Raw genomic sequence first — 24,886 nt, forward strand, 5'->3', positions numbered from 1 at the left:
TATGCAAAATCCAAAACGTGACCAAAATGGACAGACTCACAGACAGACGAGAGAACAGACTCGTGGTTGCCAAGGTGAGGCGGAGTGGGGCAGGGATGGACTGGGAGTTTGGGACTAGCAGGTGCAAACTATCGTATATAGAATGGATGAATAACAAGGTCTTACTCTATAGCAAAGGCAACTATACTCAATATCCTGTAATAAACCAGGATGGAGAAGAATACGAAGGATATATATATACTATATATATACAGCATATGGATATAGATGCAACATATAAACATGTACTACATAAATATATATTGGCTTCCCAGCTGGTGCAGTGGTAAAGAATCCGTCTGCCAGTGCAGGAGATGCAAGAGACACAGGTTCAATCCCTGGGTCAGGAGGATCCCCTGGAGTAGGAAATGGTGACTCACTTCAGTATTCTTGCCTGGAGAAGTCCATGGACAAAGAAGCCAGGTGGGTACAATCCATGGGGTCACAAAGAGTTGGACAGACTGAGCATGCATACTCACGTGCCTGCATATGTGGGCGTGCATGCACACATACACACGTAACTGAATGGCTTTGCATTGCAGCAGAAATTAACACATTATAAATCAACTATATTGTAACATAAAAATTTTTTTTTCAACTGCTTTTATTATTTCCCTATGAATCACATTTTTAGTTATGTAGATCCTCATATCATTTGCAAACCTCACTCGTATGATGCTTTACTTCCTTGTCCTGTCTGCATAACTCAACTAATATAACTTACTGTTAGGCATAGATCTTTCCATCTATTCAAACTAACCCAATACAAATTTTACCTAGTAGGTACATTTTCAGAACTGAGTTTTGCTTTCAAATGTAGTAGCTTTCCTTAGCTTAAAATTTCTGGTACCACCTTGCTTTTTTTTTAGATTTAGGATTTGATAGTTTTATGATCAGAAATAACAAAAATCAACATAGTTTGGGAGTCGACGGGGGCATCAATTAAATAAAAGGAATACTCATAAGTGTGGAAGACTGGTCAAGAGGGTGACTGTCAGAAGAAAGAAGGAAGAGGAGTCAGTGGCTGACAGAAGAGGAGACAGTGAGAACCACTCGGACAGTCAAGATCTCTATCATATGTCTTTTCACAGTGATACAGTGAGCTCCGGGCCTTGTGTGGAGGCAGTTCTCCCAAAGGATGAGATGAATTGACCGCAATTTTCCTATTTTAAACAAAATGCAGTGTTGCGGCTTTCCTCCCCGCCAGCCCCCAAAGTCTGACAAAATCTTTATCCTGGTAGAAGGATCGTGATGGAGCTAGGGGGAAGCAGTGGGAATTGAGGGGCAGCTCAGCTCTGCCTTAGGCAAATTCAGTTTTGTTTTGTTTTGTTTTTTTTTTTGGCAGGTGGAGCCAGGAGCACGATTGTGGCAATTTCCCCATTTTGCCTTTTCCTTTCCCCTTTTATGTTGTGTTATTCCAATCTCCTTTCTCCCAAAGCACTGAGCGGTGGGATTATGACCCAGAAATGGGCTCTCTGTTCATCTTCCAGTTCTTGCATTTCTTACTCCAGCTGAGAGAAGGAAGTGAAGCACTTTAGCTTGTGAACCATGGTCATGTTTCCCCCTCCCCGCCCATCCACTAAGTTGACGCCCACAGCTTTCCAAATGCTGGAGAAGGAATTAGTCAGGCTGCCCTCAGCACCAGAACAGTGTTTTGCATGGAGGATAGTAGGTGCAATAGTTACTTTCTAATTAAATAAAAGGAAACTTTTACTGTTACATATGTTGTAGACATGATGGATCCAGCATGAAGGGGTCTCCTTTGCTGTCATTTCTCAGTACATTGCATGTAATCTCATAACATGCTGGTAGCACCAACCACGAATCTTCTTTTTTCCCTCACAAAATGGCACTACTGGAAAAACATTATTTAGTAGCAAAATATATTTTAATTGAAAAATCATTTTAAGTAACTGAATAAAAATGTATACCAGGAACCTTCCAATAGTCAGCAGAGTATGTACATTTTGTGAGAATGGAGCAGCATCTATTTAATATATTTTTATATAGAAAATACAGGCATATTTAAAAATGGAAACATGTAAGAAGGTATGTCACAAGAAATAACAGACTATAACACAAAATAAAAAGGTCAACCCAAAGTAACAAGTTGACTGAAATGAGACAAGACCCAGCACCGTGTTGGAAAGTCTTCATGTAAATTGTGTGATGTCCAGGACTGCCAGGAAGAGATGATCCTGCATTTTAGGAGAGCTGGTTGGTTGTGCGGTGGTTAAAACCCAGTCCTCCTTTTCCTAGAACAAAAAACAAAGATTCAACAGTAAAGAAAGGGGAACAGCTGTTTGGGGGCTGATTAAAACACAACTAAAAGTCTCAGATACCTGGCATCTTCTGTGATGTGGTTTGGATGGATGGGGGTCATTCCTTGAGAAAACGAAGGGACACAGAGAAAAAGTACTAACGTACACAGCACACTGGAGTTTTAGTCCTGGCTCTGTCACTAGGTTCTTGTCTGAAAATCTGCTCATCTGTAGAATGAGGGCTTTGGACTTTGTGAACCTAAAGGTCACTTACAGAATGAACTGTCTCTGGTTTTTATTGATGGCATTTGTTTAGGATCCATTTTCTGTGCACAGTCAGAGGAAACACAGTATCTTCCTTGAGGACTGAACAATTTGGGAATAATTCATCAGTAGAGGAGGGTACAGACTGAGGGACTTAATGAATGCCACAGGGCATTTCTCCACCAGCTGTCACGACGCCTGAATATTGCTCTGTCAACCAGCTAAGTCGCTTCAGTCATGTCTGACTCTGTGAGACCCTGTGGACTGCAGTCTGCCAGCCTCCTCTGCCCATGGGATTTCCCCAGCAAGAATGTCGGAGTGGTTTGCCATGCCCTCCTCCAGGGGATCCTTCCAACCCAGGGATCAAACCCATATCTCTTAGGTCCCCTGCACTGGCAGTGGATTCTTTACCGTGAGCATCAGTTTTTATGTCTTCATTAAGCATGAGGGAGACAAACTTTAAGGCACTCAATCTTGTGGAAGAGAAAGAAGTATTTGTAAACATTTACTGCTTTGATTTCTCAGAAAAGCTTTCTCTCCATCCCATTTCAGGATATTATATTCCACCTTTCTTTCATCAATGAATTGTCAGTCTCTTCCACCCTTTACCTAAAGGCATGGTAAAAGCTTTAGCAAAATGAATTCCACATTAGAATAACCCAACCTAGGATCACCATTGACTGATCCATGGTGGGCTCTTGAATTAATCTGGACTAATGAGTTCTTCTCCTGCAGTTTTAAAATGGGTCAGCATACTATTTCCATGGGCAGTGGGTCCTTCCACGTGAACTGAGATGCAAAGGAAAGCACTCTGCAGCAGGACGATGGAGAAGATGTTGGAGACAGGAGGTGAGATGGGAGGGGAGAGACTTTAGATGTCTTCAAGTCCTCCGTCTGTTTGCCCTCATGCTCAGCCAACGCATGTATGGGGTTCCATATAAGGTCCCATTATTGTGATAACAGATTCCTTTCTTTGCTTAAGCCACTTGGAGTTGCAATAAGAGAGTCCTAGCTAATACAGGTCTCCCAGAAAAACCCATCACAGTATAAGGAAAGGCATTTGATGAGGGCTGCTGGGTCTTCTGGGTTGACTTTTTCTTGAATTTGCCATCATGTTTAAAAATTCCTTTATCAAGCTTTTGAATTAAAAAAATCTAGATTTTATTACCTTTATTAATAGCATTTTATTGTTTATAAAGTAAGTTATTTCTGGACATCCTCTGGTCAAGAAAATGTTCCTATAGGGGTAGTTGACTCTTGAATAACGCAGGGGTAAGGGGCGCTGACCCTCTGAGCAGTCAAAAATTGGTGGATGATTTTACAATCAGTTGGTCATCTGTATCTGTGGTTCCACATCCACAGATTCAGCCAACTGAAGATTGTGTAGATCTGTATTATGGATCTATTGGGAAAAAAATCTATATATAGGTGGACTCATGCTGTTCAAACTCATTTTGTTCAAGGGTCAATTGTATTTTGATATTAGGGAACCACACAAACTCTGAGCTTCCTTCATTTATCTGTAAGATGAAGTAGTTGAAACAAAGCTTAAAATAAGAATGTTACAAACGCTTCCTGTTCCTTTTTGAGTCACTATCATTCTTATTGTTTCTATCTTTGCTTTTTCTTTTCTTTGCTCTTTATTTCCCCAGAAACCTTTACCAGTTTCTCATTTTCTTAAGTTCTTTCAACTCTGCTCTCAGGTAAAACTATCATTTTTATGTTAGAAACTTCTAAATATACTTGTACAATCCAAATTTGTCCTTCAGGGTTCATTTTTTTTCTCTCTGCAGAGATGCATATACTTGAGTTGATATGAAGAAATTCATTAGCATGAAACAGATATTTTCAATAATTAAGTTTGTATTTAAATAATTTTTATCTTGGCAAGTTGACTTTAATAGTCCAATCAAAATTAAGTAAAAAGACATGAAAAAAGAATCTCTTTTCAGTTAACTGAATTTTTCACTTTAAAAAATGAATATGGCAATACCCATTTTTTCAATGATTCCTATACTATAGAAGTAAATGTACATAATACAAATCTAAGTGATGTAATTATAATGATATATATTAAAAATTTTAAATAGAGTTGTAATATTCCAACACTGCAATATTTATGAGGACAATGTTATAATATTGAAAATATTTTATCAATGGTATGATGCAGTATGTAATCAAAATGATATGGTACTGGCATAAAAAACAGACCACACATTAATGAAATAGAATAGAGAACCCAGAAATAAATCCATATATATATATGGTCAAAAAAGAAGGAGAAACAGTAACAGCAGTAAACTTTGGAGTTGAAAGGACAACACGCTTGGGAGTGAAGGGATTTCCTGAGCTGAAACGGGCAAACTTTAGTCTTCCACTGTGTTTTTGCAGTATTCTATATATAATTTCCTGAATATGTAAATTTAGTGACCATTAGCTAATGATCATTTCATGAGTGACAAGTCCAGCAGTACAAAATTCACAGTATTCTGTCCCTAGCCTGTCATTCTTTTTTCATTTCAGCTGCATGTAAAGTTGGAAAGATGATTTATTTATCATTCTAAAGATGTAACATTGTTTTGTGTTGGAGAAGGCAACGGTGACCCACTCCAGTACTCTTGCCTGGAAAATCCCACAGGTGGAGGAGCCTGGTAGGCTGCAGTCCATTGGGTTGCTAAGAGTTGGACATGACTGAGCGACTTCACTTTCACTAACTTATGGTAAAATAAGTTATCATAAGTTCTTCTTTCTTCTAGGAGAAAAACATAGGCCATAGGCTCCTTGACATCAGCCTTGGCATGTTTTTTTTTTTTTTCCCATCAAAGCAAGGCAACAAAAGCAAAAATAAACAAGTGGGACCACATCAAACCCAAAGTTTCTGCACCACAAAGAAAAGCATCAGCAAAATGAAAAGACAACCTACTGAATAGAAGAAAGTATTTGCAAACCATATATCCTATGAGTTAATGTTCAAACTACATAAAGAACTTACAGATGTATATGAGAAGATGCTCAACATCACTAACCATCAGGAAATACAAATTAAAACTACAATGAGATGTCATCTTAAACCTGTTAGAATTGCTATCATCTGAAAGGCAAGAAATAACAAGCATTGTTGAAGATGTACAGAAAAGGAAATTTTGTGCACTATTGGTGGGGGTATAAATTGGTGCAGCCACTGTAGAAAATATTATGGAGTTTCCTCAAAAGATTTAAAATAAAACTACCATGTGATCCAGCAACTCTCTGGGTATTTATCCAAAGAAAATGAAAACATTAATTGGAAAAGATGTCTGCACTCCCGTGTTCATTTTGGCATTATTTACAATAGCCAAGACATGGAAACAACCTGTGTCCATCAATGAATGAGCAGATAAAGACAATTTTCTTTATAAACCACACACACACACACACACACCTCACAATGGAACATTATTAAGCCACAAAAAAGAATGAAATCTTGTCAACTGTGACAAATGGATGGACCTTGAGATCATTAGGCTAAGTGAAATGAGTCAGAAAGAGAAAGACAGATACCATATGATTTTGCTTATATGTAGAATCTAAAACAAAAATCGGAACCAAACTTACAGAGAACAGATTGGTGGTCAGCCAGAGGTAGAGGTGGGTGGGGGGTTGGCCAAAACCGGTGAAAGGAGTCAAAAGGCACAAATTTCCAGTTATAAAATAAATAAGTCATGGGAATAGTATATATAACGTGGGAGTGAAGTCGCTCAGTCGTGTCCGACTCTTTGCGATCCTGTGAACTGTAGCCCACCAGGCTCCTCCATCGAATACTGGAGTGGGTTGCCAATTTAGTCTCCAGGGGAACTTCCCGACCCAGGGATCAAACCCAGGTCTCCTGCATTGCAGGCAGACGCTTTAACCTCTGAGCCACTGCACATGTGAAAGTTGCTAAGAGCAGTAGATCTTAAAAGGTCTCATTCCAAGAAAAAAAATTTTTATAACTACATACATGGACTTACATAGTTAACTATACTGGATGATCACTGCACAATATGTACACATAGAAATATTGAATCACCATGTTATACTAATATACTAAACTAATATAATGTATGTCCATTATACTTCAATAAAAAGTTTATGATATTTAAACTTTTAAACTATTTTCCCTTTATTTTGGGATAATCTTTTCTCAACTATGATATTTATCTGCTTACAAATGAGAAATCAATTGCTAGAACACATTTTTACATAAATTTTCTTCCAGTCCATTAAATACTGACTATATATACTGTAAAAAATATGGAGCAAAATTTTGACTTTAAAAATAAATGTTCCTTATCATCAATTTCAATATTATTTTTATTATAAATAGGGATGCAAATGGACATCAGTAAAACATATTGAGTTTATCATTTATTTGCATCCTTTCTTATGAAGGGTGCAATCTACCATTCAAGAAGGCATTAACTTGTTTAATTAACCCCTTTTTCTTTGTCAAAAAACTTCATAAATTTGCATGTCCTCATGCAGAGGCTATGCTAATCCTCTAAAATTGTGTTGTTTCAATTTTAGTATTTGTGCTGTAATAAATGTGTGTTTTTGAGGAATCATTGTTTTATCTGTCAAATATTAAGTAATACTTCTTCATTTGGCTTTAGTTCAAATCTCAAAATGGATATTTCTGGATACAAAATGCTTACCTTCAAACCAGAGATATCTTCTGGCTCTTGGGGCAACTTAACTTGAATTTCAGTCTTCTCATGCTGTAGATAAACGGTAGTTTTTGGTTGTCTTACCTGGAACAGTCATGTCCTGTCCATGCCGAGAGACAATGGCATCGGTTTGGTCTTACGCATTTTCCACCATTTAAGCAGGGAGACTGGCAGACAGCTGGGATGAAAAATTCATGCATTTACTTAATGAATACTAAGCAATCATGAAGATGCTCACGAAGACACGCAGAATAAGATTTGACTCTGCTTTCTGCTCCAGCTGCCACCATTCCTCATGGACTGCATCCTGCCAGTTGGCTCAATCTCACATCATAAGGTGGTATCACCTCCCTCTGTACTTCCAAGCAAGAATTGATCTTTATATTTAAATCCCAGCTTAAGTTCTACCTGCATACTGAAACCTTTGCTGATTACTCTGAGTCCACTAATTTTTCTCTTCTTTAATCCTTATTTAAGTAACTAATTTGATACTGTTTTGAACTGAAAATTATTCATATGCTCAATGAGACCGTCAAGCTCTTGAGAGAGCCAGCAATGAACTCTACAACTGATGAAGTTGTTATATCAGATGTTAATTCTTATGATGCTAGATCAGGCACATAGACTGGCTAACATAACAAATGATTCAAAAGCCCTTTGTGCTTGCTAGGAAATGTATTTCATGGCTTTTACCAACTTTAATTGGAATTACAGAGCCTGGGGTTGAGTTAAAAATGAGCCACTGATGTAACCCTGAGTGAGAACTGAGAGATTTACTATACAGCCATCTTTCTCACAGGTCCATAGTCTCAGGGTCAAACTCTTCTTCTCCATGAATCTACTTGTTAAAAAAACCTAAGGACACTAAAAACAGATGAAGACCAGCCAGTTTAACAAATCAAAGAAATAAATAAGATGCCTGTTCAGAGAAAGTTGGAAACGAGAAACATTTCAGTCTCATTATAGCTTGGAAATGCAGGCTTCCCCAGATGAAAAACTCATCTTTGGTGAGCGATAAAGAAATGTCACTTCTTTATCACTCATTCATAAAATATTGGGAAAACATCGGCAATGCAGGCACTTGATAAGCACTGAGAAAGGACAAGAATGAAAACACCAGTCTTTGCTCTTGGCGACCTTTCTTGACAAGCCAGCCAACAAAATGCACGTATTTGCAATATAACAAAAAGGAAATTATGAAATGAAGCAGGGTCAAGAAGAGCAAAAATAAAACTCAATAATCTACAACTGAGTCTCCATAGCTGCTTGCTAATATTAAAAAATCACTCCTTTTCAAGAGCATAATGATTTAGCAGTAACTGACTGTACCAATAATTTTTTAATTATTATTTTTCACTTCTCCATGTAACAGCCTAACACCTTCCTCCGTCCTTGTAATATGGGTGATACCAACGTTCCATTCTGGGCACCTTCTCATGCCACCTTCTGCACAGACTTCTTTTCTTTTCCTCCACAAAAGTTTTCCAGTGATGACTAATATCTACCTTCAATATAGTGTATCTTCTGGGAAAAGACATCATCCAGTTGCCTGTCAGCCCTCTCCCTTGTATGTTCCAAACTCAGTGTGTTTTTGTGCATGTGTGCATGCATGCTCAGTCATGTTCAACTCTTTGTGACCTCATGGACTATAGTCTGCCAGGCTCCTCTCTGTCCCTGGAACTTTTCAGGTAAGAATAATGGAATGGGTTGCCAGTTCCTCTTTCACAGCATTTATTTTCTTAACTCCTTATCTGTACCTTCAACCTCAACTGTCCTTACTTAACTTTTTATCTGTATCTTCAAAATCAGCCCGTCCTTAATTAACTCCTTATCTGTACCTTCAGGGCTCTTCCTTTTGGGCTCTCTGTCTCAGTAAATGGCACCATCTTCCACTCAGAAGCCTAAACTGGAAATACCAACCTTGACTCTCCTTAGACCTTTATTTCCACAATAAATCTATAGCCAGGCAGTGCTGATTCATCTATCTTCTCTCAAATATATCCTTTTTGGTCACCATTTCTCTAGACGTCATTGAATGTGAAAGTGTTAGTCACTCAGTCATCTCCTACTCTTTAGGACCCTGTGGATTGTAGCCCGCCAGGCTCCTGTCTATGGGATTCTCCAGGCAAGAAGACTGGAGTGGGCTGCCCATCCCTTCTTCAGAGGATCTTCCCGACCCAGGAATCGGACCCAGGTTTCCTGCACTGCAGGTAGATTCTTTACCTCTTGCCAATTCAGGCTGGGATAAGTCTCTAACAAGTCTATTTTTAAGTCTTGTTTTCTGCCCATTTCTGTACTGTTCCCAAAATAATTTTTCTAAAAGAAAATCTAATCACATGATTTTCCTGCTTAAGTCCCTTTAACAGCTTCTGTGGCTTAGAAGGCATAATTAAGTATGCACGGCACTTCCTAATCTGGCTCTGCCCAGCCTTATACTTCACTTCCGGTCATACCCCTCCACCGCCTCCAAGGCTTCTGCTCTGGCTCTAGTTACCTGATCAAGTTTGTGTTACACGTCTATGCCTTTGTCTGGAATGAGCTCCACCTGGGGACTCCTCTTGCTCTTCCTTTGATTCTATGCTTATGAAGCCTTTTCTGAACATCTACTGGACTTTCCTGGTGGCTCAGACCATAAAGTGCCTGCCTGCAATGCGGGATGACCCAGGTTCGATCCCTGGGCCGACGACTTAGCGACCTCACTTTACATTTAGGTGGTTTACTCATTTTACCATTGAACATGTAGAGAGTTCAATTAGCCTCCAGTCACATATTTATAGGCCATTCTGCTATAGGCCATTCTCCATCCCTTCTTCTTTTCTAGGCTGGATTCTGGAGAGCAAGAGCTCCTGTTTTATACCCTTTTGTATGTTTAATACCTAATGGATATAAGTGGGATCTTTGCTGAGGTAGCTGCAGCAAAATTGAATAACATAAAGACCATACGGCTCATGTCAGTAAGGTGCTTAATGTCAGGGAGCTAAGGAACTAAAAGAAATACAAATAAGTCAGATCAATTGAGCTTTAAATGGCATGTGTGTGTGTGTTTAGTCCCTCAGTCATGTCTGACTCTGTGTGACCCTACAGACTTTAGCCCGCTGGGCTCTGTCCATGGGATTTTCCAGGCAAGAATATTGGAGTAGGTTGCCATTTCCTCCTCCAGCGGATCTTTCTGATTCAGGGATTGAACCTGCATCTCCTGCATTGCAGGTGGATTCTTTACTGTTAAGTGACCAAGGAAGATCCTTAAATGGCATGGTTCTAGCTAACTGTGTAATATCTAGAGATGGAATGTTAGAAAACAGATTTTCATGGTAGAGAGCAAGTTTAGGGATAACAGGAAACTTGGGCAGGGCTTTGGAGGTGAGTTTGAATAGGCAGTAGCCATGTCTGCAGGGGACAAGATGTGATTGGCAGGAAGGGAAGTAAGTGCATCAGGTGTGCTGGTTCCAGTCCACGCAGCGCCTCAGGAGGCAGAATCTGGGCTGGATGTGGAGACAACAAGCAACCATCTCAGGTTCTTAAACAGGGCAAAGATATCCCCAGAGCTGTGTGTAATGGTGTTATTTTGGAAATAGAAATGTGAAGGTTAAGTAGTAGACTCTGGCAGTGATCCAAAGGAAAGGTCTTCTACTAGTTGGTGACAGTGCAGATAGAGTAGGATGCAAGAGATATGGAGTGGGAAGGAACAGAAAGGAGTGCTGACACTGGCAGATGAAGGGGGAGGGCGACTTGAGAGTGTCTCCATCTGGAAGCGTGCTGCCAACACCTACAGAGATAAGATGCCTGGGAAAGGGCAAAGCTGGTTTGCAGGTAGGTTCAATTTTGTATGCATGAGAAATATAGATAAATATCAAGGTTGGGGCTCCCCTGCTGGCTCAGTGATAAAGAATCCACCTGCCAATGCAGGAGACATGGGTTCCACCCCTGATGCGGGAAGATCCCACGTGCCTAGGGGCAGCTAAGTCCGTGTGCCACAACTACTGAGCCATGCTTCAGAGCCTGGGAGCTGCAACTACTGAAGCCCAAGTGGACCACTAGAGCCTGTGGTCTGCAACAAGAGAAGCCACTTCACTGAGAAGCTGGAGCAGCACAACTAGAGTAGCCCCTGCTTGCGGCAACTAGAGGAAGGCCCGCACAGTGACAAAGACCCAGCATAGCAAAATAATAAACACACACACATACAAAAAAAAATCAAAGTTGATTTGTGATGAAGAAATACCAAACGTTACTTTAAGACTTTCAAATACCTCTTGCTCTAGCCCTACTTTTTCTATTATTTTTATTTCATTTTGTTTTTCCCAATTTTTTTTGAGGTATTTCAAATTGGTTCCTCTCCTCTATAACCAACAGAGTCATAACCAATGTAAGGCATTAAAGGAATCTAAAAGTTGTCTGTGTTTTCCATAAAAAGTTTAAATAGTGAGTGAGAACATGGGATGGCGATATCAGATTTTAAGGGGTGTTACAGGCCGCAATTCATGGGGTTGCAAAGAGTTGGACACGACTGAGCAACTGAACTGAACAGGCTTCTTTGAGACTTTAGTGAAAGTTATGAGCCCACTTATACAGCAAGAAACATACATATCAAACTTTTAATATAAGAGTGAAATGTCATGGGTTCCTATAGCACCCAAAGCTCATCTATGGTACTCTAAAATCAACAAGGTTTACAACAGAGCACTAGTGATAATACAATCAGGAGTCAATTGCTGTACCATTTCATTTGAAGTCCGCCTTTTCTCTGATAAAAATAAAAATGGAGAAATGCAAAAAAAAAAAAAAAAAAAAAAAAGAGTTTCAAATAAAAGCTTCAAATTTAGCCTCCGGTATTACATTTTTCCTTTCCTACACTCATGGATGGCTTACTTTCAGCTTTATGTGGGGTGGCTGCCCATCTGATTTAGGGTTTTTGCAACTTTGACTCCCATTTCCCTGATTTGCTTCTTAATAGCCCCTCTCATCCTCCCAAACCTCCCAGTTTGGAAGCTAAATTATATAGTCACTTGAGCCTTAGAGTTCGTGACAAGCTCTGGTGTCAGTTGGCCTGCTCTGTTTTACAATTAACCTCACTAGGAAGTGGTATAATTATTATTTACAAGAGGAATAGTAAGGGTTAGAGTTAACGAAAAATAAATACAGTGAGTTCTATGCTTTTAACAGTTGCCTGACAATTAGGACATTAAGAAGGTAAAAAAAATCTATCATTTTAGACTGTGGGATTATTTAGACAATTACTGAAAAACCTGTCATATGCGGGCACTATGCTAGCTACTGAGAATGTAAGGATCACAAATATCCCTGCCCACCAGTGGCATATAATCTAGTGAGGGCAGGGAAAGATCAAAATCAAGCAGTTAGATAGCAAAGTATAGTGGATAGGCAGGTATTTGAGCATGGGTAGCTATGAGGACATGTCTATCACCAATTAAATCAACAACAGTTTGTTACTGTCTTCCATGATAAGGAACCATCTCTTGTTGAGTAATTTCACTTTAACTTCAATTGTATTTATTTAGAGCCTTTTCTTTCTAAATAGTTACTGCGAATTCAGTGATTTGGCTTCATAGAGATTTAAAAAAATATTCTTCTGAACTTCTGCTTTATGTTTTCTCTTCTGCAACACGGAGCAAATGACATAAAGAAGGCTGAACAATGAGTTAACTCAGATGCTCTTATTTGTCATTCAACCCTGAGAAGTGTCTCTGAGGTAGACATAGGTTGAGCATTGAGACCACCATTCAAAGGACCATCTTGAGGAATTCGTGAGAAACCCTGATACGCTTTTGTTTTACTGCCACCTCTGAATCTGAGTCACACTCATCGGTGTTCTCTAAGGTTTCATGGAGTCCAGGCACCAAGAAAACCAACTATGACAGGACGCCTACCTGTATGACAGCGGGACCCTGTCCAGCCAGGTGAGCAGTCACATTGATAAGGGGCCACACAACGACCGCCGTTCAGACACGGAAGAATGCAGATCGCTAGAAAGGAGATCAGAAAGGACTGGATCAAAACCCACACACTCAGACATGATCGAGCGTTCAAAAGATATTTTCCGGGAGGAGTAAAACCTTAGATGACCCACTAGATAACCTTCCCGTATATGCTGTGTTTATTAATCAGTATTATTGGGAAAACACAATCCAGAAAGTCAATCTGGACCCTTAGCCTCGTGTAGCCTCGTGACTCCAATGCCAAATGCACTCTTTCCGAGAGGACACACCGAAATCGATGCCTGCTAAGTGCTTTGCTTTCTCTTCACAAAATAAGCAGAATGTTTTTCATTATCATTTCAAATTTCCATTACAAATTACATAAAATGCTCTAAGAGGGTTTGGCTGCCTTGAGGTTCTCTTCTTGGCTGTAATTAAATATGAAAATGGCAGTCAGATAAGCTCTTCCATGGGCTGGTGTGGGCAACACTTTAGTAGCTGCCACCCTTTATTTCCTTGGAGCTGAGGCCTAATGATGACTGAATCTGGCCTCCCTGACATTCTCCATGGCAATCATTTCTCCTACTAGAAATCACTGAGCTCTGTAAAGAGGTGTTATCTGTTTAAAAGAAGTGAGACTGTTTACTGACTTGGTCTTCAAAGCATTGTTCTCAAGACCAAAACATTGACACAGGACTTAGTTGGAAATGCAGAATCTCAGGTCCTCTCTTGGATCTACCAAATCAGAACCTGCACTGACCCTCTCCCAGGTTGTCTGCAAGCACAGGAAAGCCTGGGAGGCCCTGATCTAATGCACTACAGGCACATGTTCAGCGAACTAAGCCAGGCCTGTCATGATCCTTGGCGTTCTAGCAGGTCACATGTGGAAGCCCTAAGTAAGAAGGTAGGACTGGGGAGAAGAAGGAAAAGTTCTCTTCTTTCTGAATGACTGTGAGAACACTTGCTTTGGTGAGCTATTAGCAGCCTTAACTGATTTCCACTGTATATTTTCCTTTCTAGATTAGTTGAAATACTTACACTTTAAAAAGTTTCGGAATTTCTAATAAAATGTCTGGCCTTAGAAAAAACTGATAAAGACCAATGGCCATCATATTAATGACTCAATGAGATTAATAGATGCCCAGTAATTTTATCCATGTGTAAAAATATTTTTAAAGATTTTGAAACAAAGTATAGTTTAGACATTAAAAAAATTAAAGCCACTTTTTCACATTCTCCTGGAAACTCAAATTTAAATGTATTTTTTCCTGAGGACTGAAATTCTATATTAAAGTATCAAGCATTATATAGCTACTGGAGTACCAATTTATTTTTTTTAATTGGAAAGAGCTACCCTTAATGAATGATGGGCTCCCTATCTTACCTGTAAAGTACAATTTTATGCAATGCCATGAATTTATACTAACTGTAGCAAGAAGCAGCACGGAAGATAAATGGACTTGAGATAAAGGGAGACCAAGGTTGGGAAACTCTTTATTATAAGCTCCTCCCCAAGAAGGTTCCTGGAAATCTGTGCCAGTAGGCAGGTGGAGATGGCCTTAGATGGATCTTGATAACTGTATTTTCAAGGTCTGTAATATTCTAGATCTTCTGCAACTAAATGACATACGTAGATCAGCTCTCAGCCCTTTGTCTGGTCTGTTACGGGATTTAAGCAAGAAAATTCCTGCCACTAGTAAAGCCAGTTCCTAGTAACACCCCTAAGTTGGCAGCTTCCAGGCAAACCATCGGAACTCAAAGTAAAATCTCAGGACACAATTTGCAAGATATAAGGACAGACTCACGCTCTTCACAGAGGCGACCCATCCAGCCATCTGGACAGGAACAAGCATTTGGGCGTTGGCAGATCCCTCCATTCTGACATGGGAATCGACAGACAGCTGGAAAACAAGCAGGATGGGTCATAAGTCTAGGGAATTCAGGAAGGCAAGGCTGGTTGTCAGAATATAGGATTGATCATTTACATTTCAGAGTATTTCCTTGAATCAAGTCTTAAGGAAGAGAAACGAAACCCAGTTTCAAGATTTGGCTGGGGATGAATGTGAGGGGCTCAGGAGGGACATAAACAAGTTTGGGTAGTTCTGAGATTATAACTATCAAACGTTTTAGTAGTTTGGGGATTCAGGGCAAAAGAGAACAAAGTGGTTTATATAAAAGATTGTCTCTGTTGATCTGGACCAGGGGAAATGCCTTTCTAGGAGATTTGAAAATTCCCTTAAAGGAAGCCTTTGATGGCTAATAGCTCTCTGGTGAGGCCAGTGTTCCCCATTCTCTTAAAGAAGTGAAGACGCAAACAAGTAAACAGACACAGAACTCTCACTTGACTTGACTTCTGACTTTAAGTGACACTTGAGCTACTTCTTGAGGAGGTAGCTCCTCAGCACCCCTCTCGAGAGGAGTCTGCATATTTTCTTACAACCTATGAGCTAACAGGCACATGAAAAGATGCTCATTATCACCAGTTATTAGAAAAATACAAATCAAAACTATAATGAGGTATCATATTGGTCAGAATGACCATCATCAAAAAGTCTAAAATAATAAATGCTGGAGAGGGTGTGGAGAAAAGGAAACCCTCCTATCTTGCTGGTAAGAATGTAAATAGACACAGCCACAATAGAGAACAATGTGTAAGCTCCTTAAAAGATTTTAAAATTTACTATATTAGTCACGATAGGATCCCACATGGGGCCTCATTCCTTATGGGGCACAGGAGTCTGCTAAGGATGGCTGGTTAGAACTGGTATCTGTACTGAAACACCTGAGTGTTCAGGAGGTTGACCTCATGACCCAGTCATGACATAGCCCTGCCTAGCGACTGGAGAACACTCCTATGATCTGGAGAGAAGACTTGCTTAAGGAGCCATGTACTCAGGAAGGGGCCAGGTACTGGGCCAAAGGTCTATGTGCAAGCTTTCAAAACTCCAACTTGTGAAGTTAAGGAAAGTAACACACATGATAAGAGAAAACTGAAAGCCAAGGAAAGATAAAATAGCATGCCTACTAGTTGTTGGCCATATCAGGCTTCCATATACATTTTCCTACAGCTTCACTAGTAACTAACCATTCAAATATCTCCTTACCTCTGCAGACAGGAGGTGATGTCCAGGTTCCATTCTCTAGGCAAACACTCCTCAGGGAACCCTCCAACATGTATCCACTGTAACAGGAGTAGGTGATCATATCCCCATACTGATAATGTACGCCTCGGGCAATTGCATTCTCTACGTGAGTTGGTGGACCACATGAGATTTCTATAGGAAAATAAACAAACAAAAAATAAGCTTTCAATACTAACTCAGCCAGTGGAGAGGAGAGAGCATAGTCTCACTTCTAGGACTTAAAGAAGAAAGATAAAATACACAAAGGTAACCTTTTTAACTACATTAAATCTAAAAGACACCAGAAACTAAAAGCATCTCCTGCTGCTCTGTAGAACAATTAGATGTACAAGATCAAAGGTTTTGCCTTCTGATTAATATGTTGAAGCTGAGGTATTTTACACTTAAGGCACGAAGTCTTGTCTTCTTATACCTCACCAAAGAGATATAAGAATTTCAATGCAGGATGCTTAGCTTATCAGATAAGAAGAGAAGTGGATGCGGATTATTTACAGCCTATCACTTTCAAGATCACGATCTGCAGGAATACAGATTCCATCATGGCTGTTTCATCAGTGCCTAGAACAGTGCCTGGGGCAATGGGCTCTCAATAAATATTTGAAAAATGAGTAAAGGAATAAATATTGTCTCTAACCTAAAGATAACTCCACTTACACAGCTTGACGGGTTCATGAAATTCAAACTTTCACATTAGTTTCCCTCTTTTCAAGACCATAAGCAGTGACCCTCTTCTTTTGGAATATGTAAGACTGAAGGATAATCCTCTCTTTTAAAAGTGCATGCTTTGAATATTTAAATAAAAATGTTTATAACTAATTTTGCTTTGGGAATTTTATGGGGATAAATTAGATAACTAGAGTTGCTCTGCAGGGCCTTATACAACAAGGGCTGGATTGGAGCCAGGACGCTCATCAGTTTCCACTTTGTACAAGGCTAACTTTTAGATGAGTTTTCATGAACTGGCTTTTAAAAGGCCACTTTCTGGCCATAATACCACTTAAAAACTTGCCAGAGGCCATGATCAAATTTTTGGATTCTTCTAAATTTTCTTTTCCTTCTAAGGTAGTTAAAAACATTAATTCAATCAGTCACATATCAAATAAACATGTATTCATGCCTTACTGTGTACAAGAAACTGGAAAGAAATAAATGAAGAAAACACTGTACCTTTGCTCAAACAAATGGGTAAAGACAGACAAAGAAATACAGTCATATAATTTAAAAACAGCTGTCTTAGAGGCCTGGTTACCATACTGCAGAAAATTGAGGTCAGTGTAACTTATTATGCTTAGGGGATTGTCAGTGACAGTGGTCTTTGGACTAGGCTGTTAAACTTGAGTGAATCAGAGGACTATGGCTCCCAGGTTAGAGGAACAGTAGGTAGAGAGACAACAGTGAGCTGCTGGTTGGTTTATAGAAGTGGTTATCAAAGCAGAGATTTCAGGCCACTTATGTGGGAATCAGCTTGGATTCTTATTAAAAATGCACACTTCTGGGTTTCTGGCTTATGAATCTGTATCTTACATACTCTCTCCAGGAGATTCTCATGCCCACTGAATTTTAATCACTGATTTGTACTGATAAATAGCAGGATGAGGTGAAAAAGATGAGGAAGGTGGCTAATTCAGTCTCAGGAAGGATATTTGTTCTAAGCCACAGACCTCCTGTCTAATAGAAAATGCAAAAGAGGGACTCGGGATAACAAACAACTGTGGAAACTGTCTCCTCTCCTAGGCAACCCCTGATCTTCTCAAGAATATTGAGGAGTAATTAAGCATGCACTGAAAGGACATTTGTAATAAAGGCATGTCCCTCCTTGCTGTTGCTTCCGGTGCTCTGAGTAGTAAGTCTCTGGGAGCCAAGACCAATGTGAGGATATGTGGGTAGAATCAGGCCACTTGGCTCACTTTAGTTCAGGCTAATGGCTTTAAAGTAGCCTAGACAGTCTGGCTTATACATATTTAGTTCTTCTCACTTAACTGGGGGTAGATTTCATCAGGATTTGGGAACCAAATCCCCAGCTGAAAGTATGATAAACACTTTCTTGGAGTAAAATAAAAACTCCAACGTTGCAGTAGGCTGCTGGTGGAAAATTCAGGGGTTTGGGGTTATTTTACGCTATCAGGACATAGCAATATCAAAAATATATATCAATTCATTAATTTTTTTAAAACAAACCTATAAGATAGGAATTTCTGGTGCTATTTACAGATGAGAACTCCAAAATTAAAGAAGTTAGGGCACCAGCATAAGTTGAGGATTAGGACATTTTGAGGATAGAATACAAACCCAGGAGTGTAGGATATTGGGCAGGGAAGATGCATTACATGTGTTAAGATGTATCAAGAGTTCTAAAAAAATGAACGAAATAATGCCATTATTATTAACAATATTCTTAATAAATAATGAAATAATGCCATGAATGAAAGAATGCCATTCGCAGCAACTCGCAATTATCATACTAAGTGAAGTAAGTCAGACAAAGACAAATATCATATGATATTGCTTACATACGGAATTTAAAAAAGGGTGTAAATGAACAAAACAGAAACAGACTCACAGACACAGAAAACAATTTTACAGTCATTAAAGGGAAAGGAGTTGTTGTTCACTTGCTAGTTGTGTCTGACTCTTTGCAATCCCATGGACTGTAGCACACCAGGTTTCCCTGTCCTTTACTATCTCCTGGCATTTGCTCAAACTCATGTCCATTGATTGGTGATGCCATCCAACCATCTCATCCTCTGTCACCCCCTTCTCCTCCTGCCTTAAATCTTTCCCAGCATCAGTGTCTTTTCCAATGAGTTGGCTCTTTGCATCAGGTGGTCAAAGTATTGAGCTTCAGCATCAGTCCTTCCAATGAATATTCAGGACTGATTTCCTTTGGATTGATTGGTTTGATCTCCTTGCTGTCCAAGGGAATCTCAAGAGTCTTATTCAGCACCACACTTGGAAAGCATCAATTTTTTGGCACTCAGCTTTCTTTATAGTCCAGCTCTCACATCCATACATGACTATTGGAAAAGCTGTAGCTTTGACTATATGGACCTTTGTTGACAAAAGGATATCTCTGCTTTCTCATATGCTATCGAGGTCTGTCATAGCTTTTCTTCCAAGGCGCAAGTGTCTTTTAATTTCATGGCTGCAGTTATTGTCCTCAGTGATTTTGGAGCCCAAGAAGATAAAATCTGCTCCTGTTTCCATTTTTTTCTCCATTTGCAATGAAGTGATGGGAGCAGATGCCATGATCTTAGTTTTCTGAATGTTGAGTTTTAAGTCAGCTTTTTCAATCTCCTCTTTCACAATGACCAAGAAGCTCTTTAATCGCTCTCTTTCTGCTATTAGAGTGGTATCATCTGCATATCTGAGGTTGTTGATAGTTCTCCTGGCAATCCTGATTCCAGCTTATGATTCATCCATCCCAACATTTCACATGACGTACTCTGCATATGAATAAGCAGGGTGACAGTATACAGCACTGACGTACTCCTTTTCCTATTTTGAACTAGTTCGTGTTCCATGTCCAGTTCTAACTGTTGCTTCTTGACCTGCACACAAGGTTTCTCAGGAGGTAAGTAAGGTGGTGTTCAATAATTCTCATCTTTTTAATAATCTTCCACAGTTTGTTGTGATCCACACAGTCAAAGGCTTTAGTGTAGTCAATGAAGCAGGTGTTTTTCTGGAATTCTCCTGCTTTTTGTATGATCCAGCGAAAGTTGGCAATTTGATCTCTGGTTCCTCTGCCTTTTCTAAATCCAGCTTGTACATCTGGAAGTTCTCAGTTTACATACTGTTGAAGCCTAGCTTAAAGGATTTTGAAAATTACCCTGCTAGCATATGAGATGAGTACAACTATATAGTAGTTTGAATATTCTTGGGCATTGCCTTTCTTTGGGATTGGAATGAAAACTGACCTTTTCCAGTCCTGTGGCCACTGATGGGTTTTCCAAATTGGCTGACATATTGAGTGCAGCACTTTAACAGCATTGTCTTTTAGGATTTTAAACAGCTCAGCTGGAATTTCATTATCTCCACTAGCTTTTTCATAGTAATGCTTCCTAAGGCCCACTTGACTTCACACTCCAGGATGTCTGGCTCTAGGTGAATGACCACACCACTGTGGTTATCCAGGTCAAGACAGGGTTAATCAAGGTTATCCAAGTCATTAAGGGAAAGGAGGGGGAGGGATAAATTAGGAGTTTGGGATTGACAGATACACAGAAATATATATATATATATATATATATATATATAAAATAGCGTAGTGAGCTGTATTCAATATTTTGTAATAACTTATAATGGAAAATAATTTGAAAAAGATTATATACAGATATATTTAACTGAATCACTTTGCTGTCCACCTGAAACTAGCAACACTGTAAATCTAGTATATGTCAGTAAAAGAAAAAATAAAACAGCAAATGCTTATGTATATTAAAATATTTTAAAAAAGCACAAAGACATGTCAAGAGTTGTCACAAGGCTGCAAGGGATGCTGCCAGACTGTTATGTATCAGCATGGTGCTAGCCCACAGGTTCTCCAGTTGTGTTTTTAGGACCAGCAGTATTGCCATCAGCAACACCTGGGAAGCTGTTACAAATGCAAATTCTCAGGCCTCACTCCAGATCTACTGAGTCAGATACTCTAAGGCGGGCCCTGTTTGTTCCATGCCTGCTAGGTGGTTCCGATATCTGCTCAAGTTGGAGAACTACTGTGAAATAAATTTTCTATTCCAAAGCCCATTAATGGATAGTCTAGAGACTCGACAATGCGGAGAAAAATACGTATTTTAGGTTTAACCTCCTGCCCATTCCTAGAAAAGTGTGATTTGAAAATCTATTCAAGTGAATCCTGGCCAGGCAGGTTTTAGCCTAGTTCTGATAAGTGTCTCTTTATGTTTGGATTTCAAATTAAATTAAAAAAAAATTTTTAATAGCAACACAGAAGTTGATGACCATGATAAGACAGAGACCTAAATATTTACATATAAGTTACTTGATTGAAAATAATCTCAGGAAGATGAGAAAATTTCATTCCCCACTAAGTAAATTCACTGGCTCCCACGTGTCCACTTACTTTCACATTTGGCACTTGTCTGCGTCCACGTCTCGTCAGGGTTGCACGTGATAGTGCTCTGGCCCCGGAGTAGGAAGCCTTCCCTACACTTGATAGACACGTTTTGATCGACATAGAACTCCTTTTCAGAAAGCACAGCATTCTCAGGGATCACAAATGGGACAGGGCATGGATTTGCTGTTAAAAAGAAAATAAAATGTTTACTGATATTTTCTCTCCTAGTTCATTTCTTTGAAGGCAGAGTATGAACTCTGCCAGAGTTGAGTTCCCAGTGATGATACTATGAGGCTTCAAACTATAGAACTTCAAACATTAAATAGACTTATTTTGCATCCCCATGAAATTATTTGTCAGGATAAAATAGGTAAGATCTGAAAACATCAAGCTATTCAACCACTAATGCATGGTCCTAAAATTCTAAGATGGTCAATTAAATGCTTGTTCACAACTGCAGCCCTTCACCAGTGAAACCCAAACTGTGCTAGAAACCAAGGAGTATATCAAACATCCCCTTCATGTTTGAAGACTATTAAGAATGTGGGATGAATGCTTCCTACTGCCCCTGTACTTTCTTTTACTGAACATCCTTCAGAAAGATGAGCCAGAGAAAAGTCAGATATTTCTCAGAGAGCTGAATATAACTTTAGACCCACACTACTCTATCAGAGGATCAGAACTTAAATTATAGTTTCCCAGGCTTTTTGGTAAAAGTGGACTCATTTTTCTACGGGTCTGAAGGAAAAACAGGAAGTGTTGCTTTAGTGTAAGAGTGTGATGTGCATACAACACCGATTTCACACAATTTCAGTTTTTCTAATTTTCAGTGGGCACAAAAAAAGTCTTTTGTGTGTAAGAAGGGTGTCCGCTGAATTTCAAAGCTTTGATTAATGTGTTGTAATACTTTAAACAATAGCTAGAGTTTTCTCAATTTATACCTTGCTTGGGAATATTGTTTTCATTTCAGTGGCTATAGCTAATTATCTTCATACACTATATTTATGTTTGCTTTATTATATTAATATTGAACATTAAATATATTTTCTTTTATCACTCCTATCACATGTAATTCATTATACATTTATGTCAAATTTTTTTAATTAAGTTGCATTTTCTGTGAGTGTTTTTGGACTTGTACTCATCCAAGGAATCTTATGAAAGCTGATTCTCAGACAGGCTATTTTATATAATTCAGTTGATTTTTAAAACATCCCATAGTATTCGGCTTGGATATGCAAAGATTTCTTTCTCTGGGCCAATCTCACTTATCAATGGAGTTTCTACTATGTTTTAGACAGCTGGGGAAACTGAATCTGATTTAAACCTCTCCTATGGTCAACACACACGTTTGCAGAGAGGAACAGGGTGGCTCCAAGTCCCATTTTCTGTGCAGGAAGCCTCGGGCGCCCCTTCAAGGCTGTAGCCTCTGTTGCAGGAATATATCACGCTGGGCCCAGTGGTACTGTTTTCAACTTCAGCTTTCCCATTCAGAAACTCAAGTGGAGCTTCACACATGATCTCTAAGAAGAAAAAGCAAAGCCTCATCTTAAATCTCCCAACGCTCTTCTTTATACAGGGAATTTATATCACTTATTTGATAATTTAGAAATAAAAAACCACAGAGAATAACAGGATTCACATAGAGTGTGCTATTACTATCTTGCATTCCAGAATAGAAGTTATACAAACCATTATCATTGTAGTTTGAATTAAACCTGCTGCAAAATGGAAACAATCCCCCCACCAACCCCAGAAAGAAAGAAAGAAACTGAAATAGCTCAGTCATGTCAGACTCTTTGCGACTCTTTGATTTTCCAGGCAAGAGTACGGGAGTAGGTTGCCATTTCCTTCTCCAGGGAATCTTCCCAACCCAGGGATCAAACCTAGGTCTCCCACATTGCAGGCAGACGCTTTACCCTCTGAGCCACCAGGGAAGCCCCCACCATAGCAGTTTCCTATTTCAGACACGTTTCCTTTTCGTTCCCCTCTTCCCTCCTCTGTACATACATTTACTTTTGATCATGCACTGTTTGATCATCAACAACTGAAACAAAAAAAATGCTATTATCTGGAATGCTTATTGATGTGAATATTGAGATGTTACTCAATGTTTATGTACGTCTTTCTATATACACACAGAGTTCCCTTTTAGAGCTACAAAGTCATACTCTCCATTAAACATTAGCCATATAATATTGTTTAAAAGACTTAAGATTCCTATTGCATACAAAATCAGCTCATTAATCTACATTCAAAACAAAGTGAACAAAACTCAGGTACCCCAAGTCCTACTATAGGCTTGCCACTAACTTCATTTCTGATACTGGGCAGGTCACATCCCTTCCCCCAGTTCATTCTTTCTCATTGGTTAAAGGAAGCGGGTAGACTAGATTATCCAAGAAGTCTCTTCTGGTTTGAAAATTTGATAACTACTCCAGAATTATTAAGAGAAAAAAAATTTTAAACTTGCCATTTGACTGGTTAGTAACTATTGCATTTAAGTACATTGCTTTTTGGCAGAGGAATCATATGAGCCATATCCTAGGAACTGAGTCACTTGAATTCACCCACATCTTGCTAAATAAACTTGGCTGTCCTCATACAATGAATTAATGCAAAATTCCAGCAAAAATGTGAATATTCATTTGTTGGACAGATGTGTCAACGTTATGAAGATGTCAGTTTTACCCACTACCATTACCAAGGAAACAGCTCTAAGTTTTCTAAATTATCATTATTTCGGGGGAAACCTACAGAAAGAAGCCAAGTAAACTCAATAATTAGTTTCGAAACAAAATGTTTGCCATTCCAGAGTCAGCAATCTTGTATTCTGTTCCAATCTAATCATTAATCTCTACCACAGTTTTTCAGTGTTATATTATTTCAGTGCCTGTGAGCAAAAGCCCATAAAAGGTTCTCTTACAGTTCATGGAGTCAAAATTTGTTTTTAATTACGGAAACAACTTGCAAAGAAAATGTGGCCACATTATTATTCTGTGTCCTTAGTATCGTTTGGGGACCAAGAGTCATTTGACTTACTTTTGCATGTCACCACCTCTCCTGTCCACTGTCCATTCTCCTGACACACCCGTTCTCTGTTCCCCTGTGGATCAATAAAAACTGTCACTGACAAGACAATAAATGATGATAAATGATGATAAATGACAATAAAAGATGATAATGAAAAAATACGAGTGCAAAGTCAACTCCGCTGGAACCGGAAATCCTTGGCATTGGGATGCTAAATGAGTTCATTAAATAAATACAGTTTAAGAAGTGGATTTAGACTTACAAAAATGTTTTCATCAAATTACCTCAAAATTCATATTCTGGCTGACCAGTGTAATTCAGGTACAGACACTGTTTCACTTTCTGCTTAAATGACAACTAATTATAACCAGCAGCAAAGACCGATGTAGAATGTGTCCGAAATGTCTGAGAGGTCTATTTGCTGAGGATTTTTAAAATTATTTTGAATTGAGTTTAT

The 24,886-nt window shown here is 39.1% G+C and overlaps 1 protein-coding gene across 1 annotated transcript in view; it reads right to left on the reverse strand.

Annotated features, from left to right (window-relative positions):
• Positions 1–2,010: 2,010 nt before the first annotated feature.
• Positions 2,011–24,886, reverse strand: part of SVEP1 (sushi, von Willebrand factor type A, EGF and pentraxin domain containing 1) — a 202,616-nt gene continuing 179,740 nt past the window's right edge. Inside the window, exons 41-48 of the mRNA XM_068973794.1 lie at positions 24,439–24,502; positions 22,746–22,919; positions 21,403–21,579; positions 16,287–16,457; positions 14,988–15,083; positions 13,135–13,230; positions 7,334–7,427; positions 2,011–2,294 (exon numbers count right to left, since the gene is read on the reverse strand). Coding sequence (XP_068829895.1) covers positions 2,273–2,294; positions 7,334–7,427; positions 13,135–13,230; positions 14,988–15,083; positions 16,287–16,457; positions 21,403–21,579; positions 22,746–22,919; positions 24,439–24,502 — 894 coding nt within the window. The 3' untranslated portion in view covers positions 2,011–2,272. The remainder of the gene's footprint in view (positions 2,295–7,333; positions 7,428–13,134; positions 13,231–14,987; positions 15,084–16,286; positions 16,458–21,402; positions 21,580–22,745; positions 22,920–24,438; positions 24,503–24,886) is intronic.

Source organism: Capricornis sumatraensis, chromosome 6 (genome assembly GCF_032405125.1).
Source record: "Capricornis sumatraensis isolate serow.1 chromosome 6, serow.2, whole genome shotgun sequence".
Lineage (NCBI taxonomy): Eukaryota > Metazoa > Chordata > Mammalia > Artiodactyla > Bovidae > Capricornis > Capricornis sumatraensis.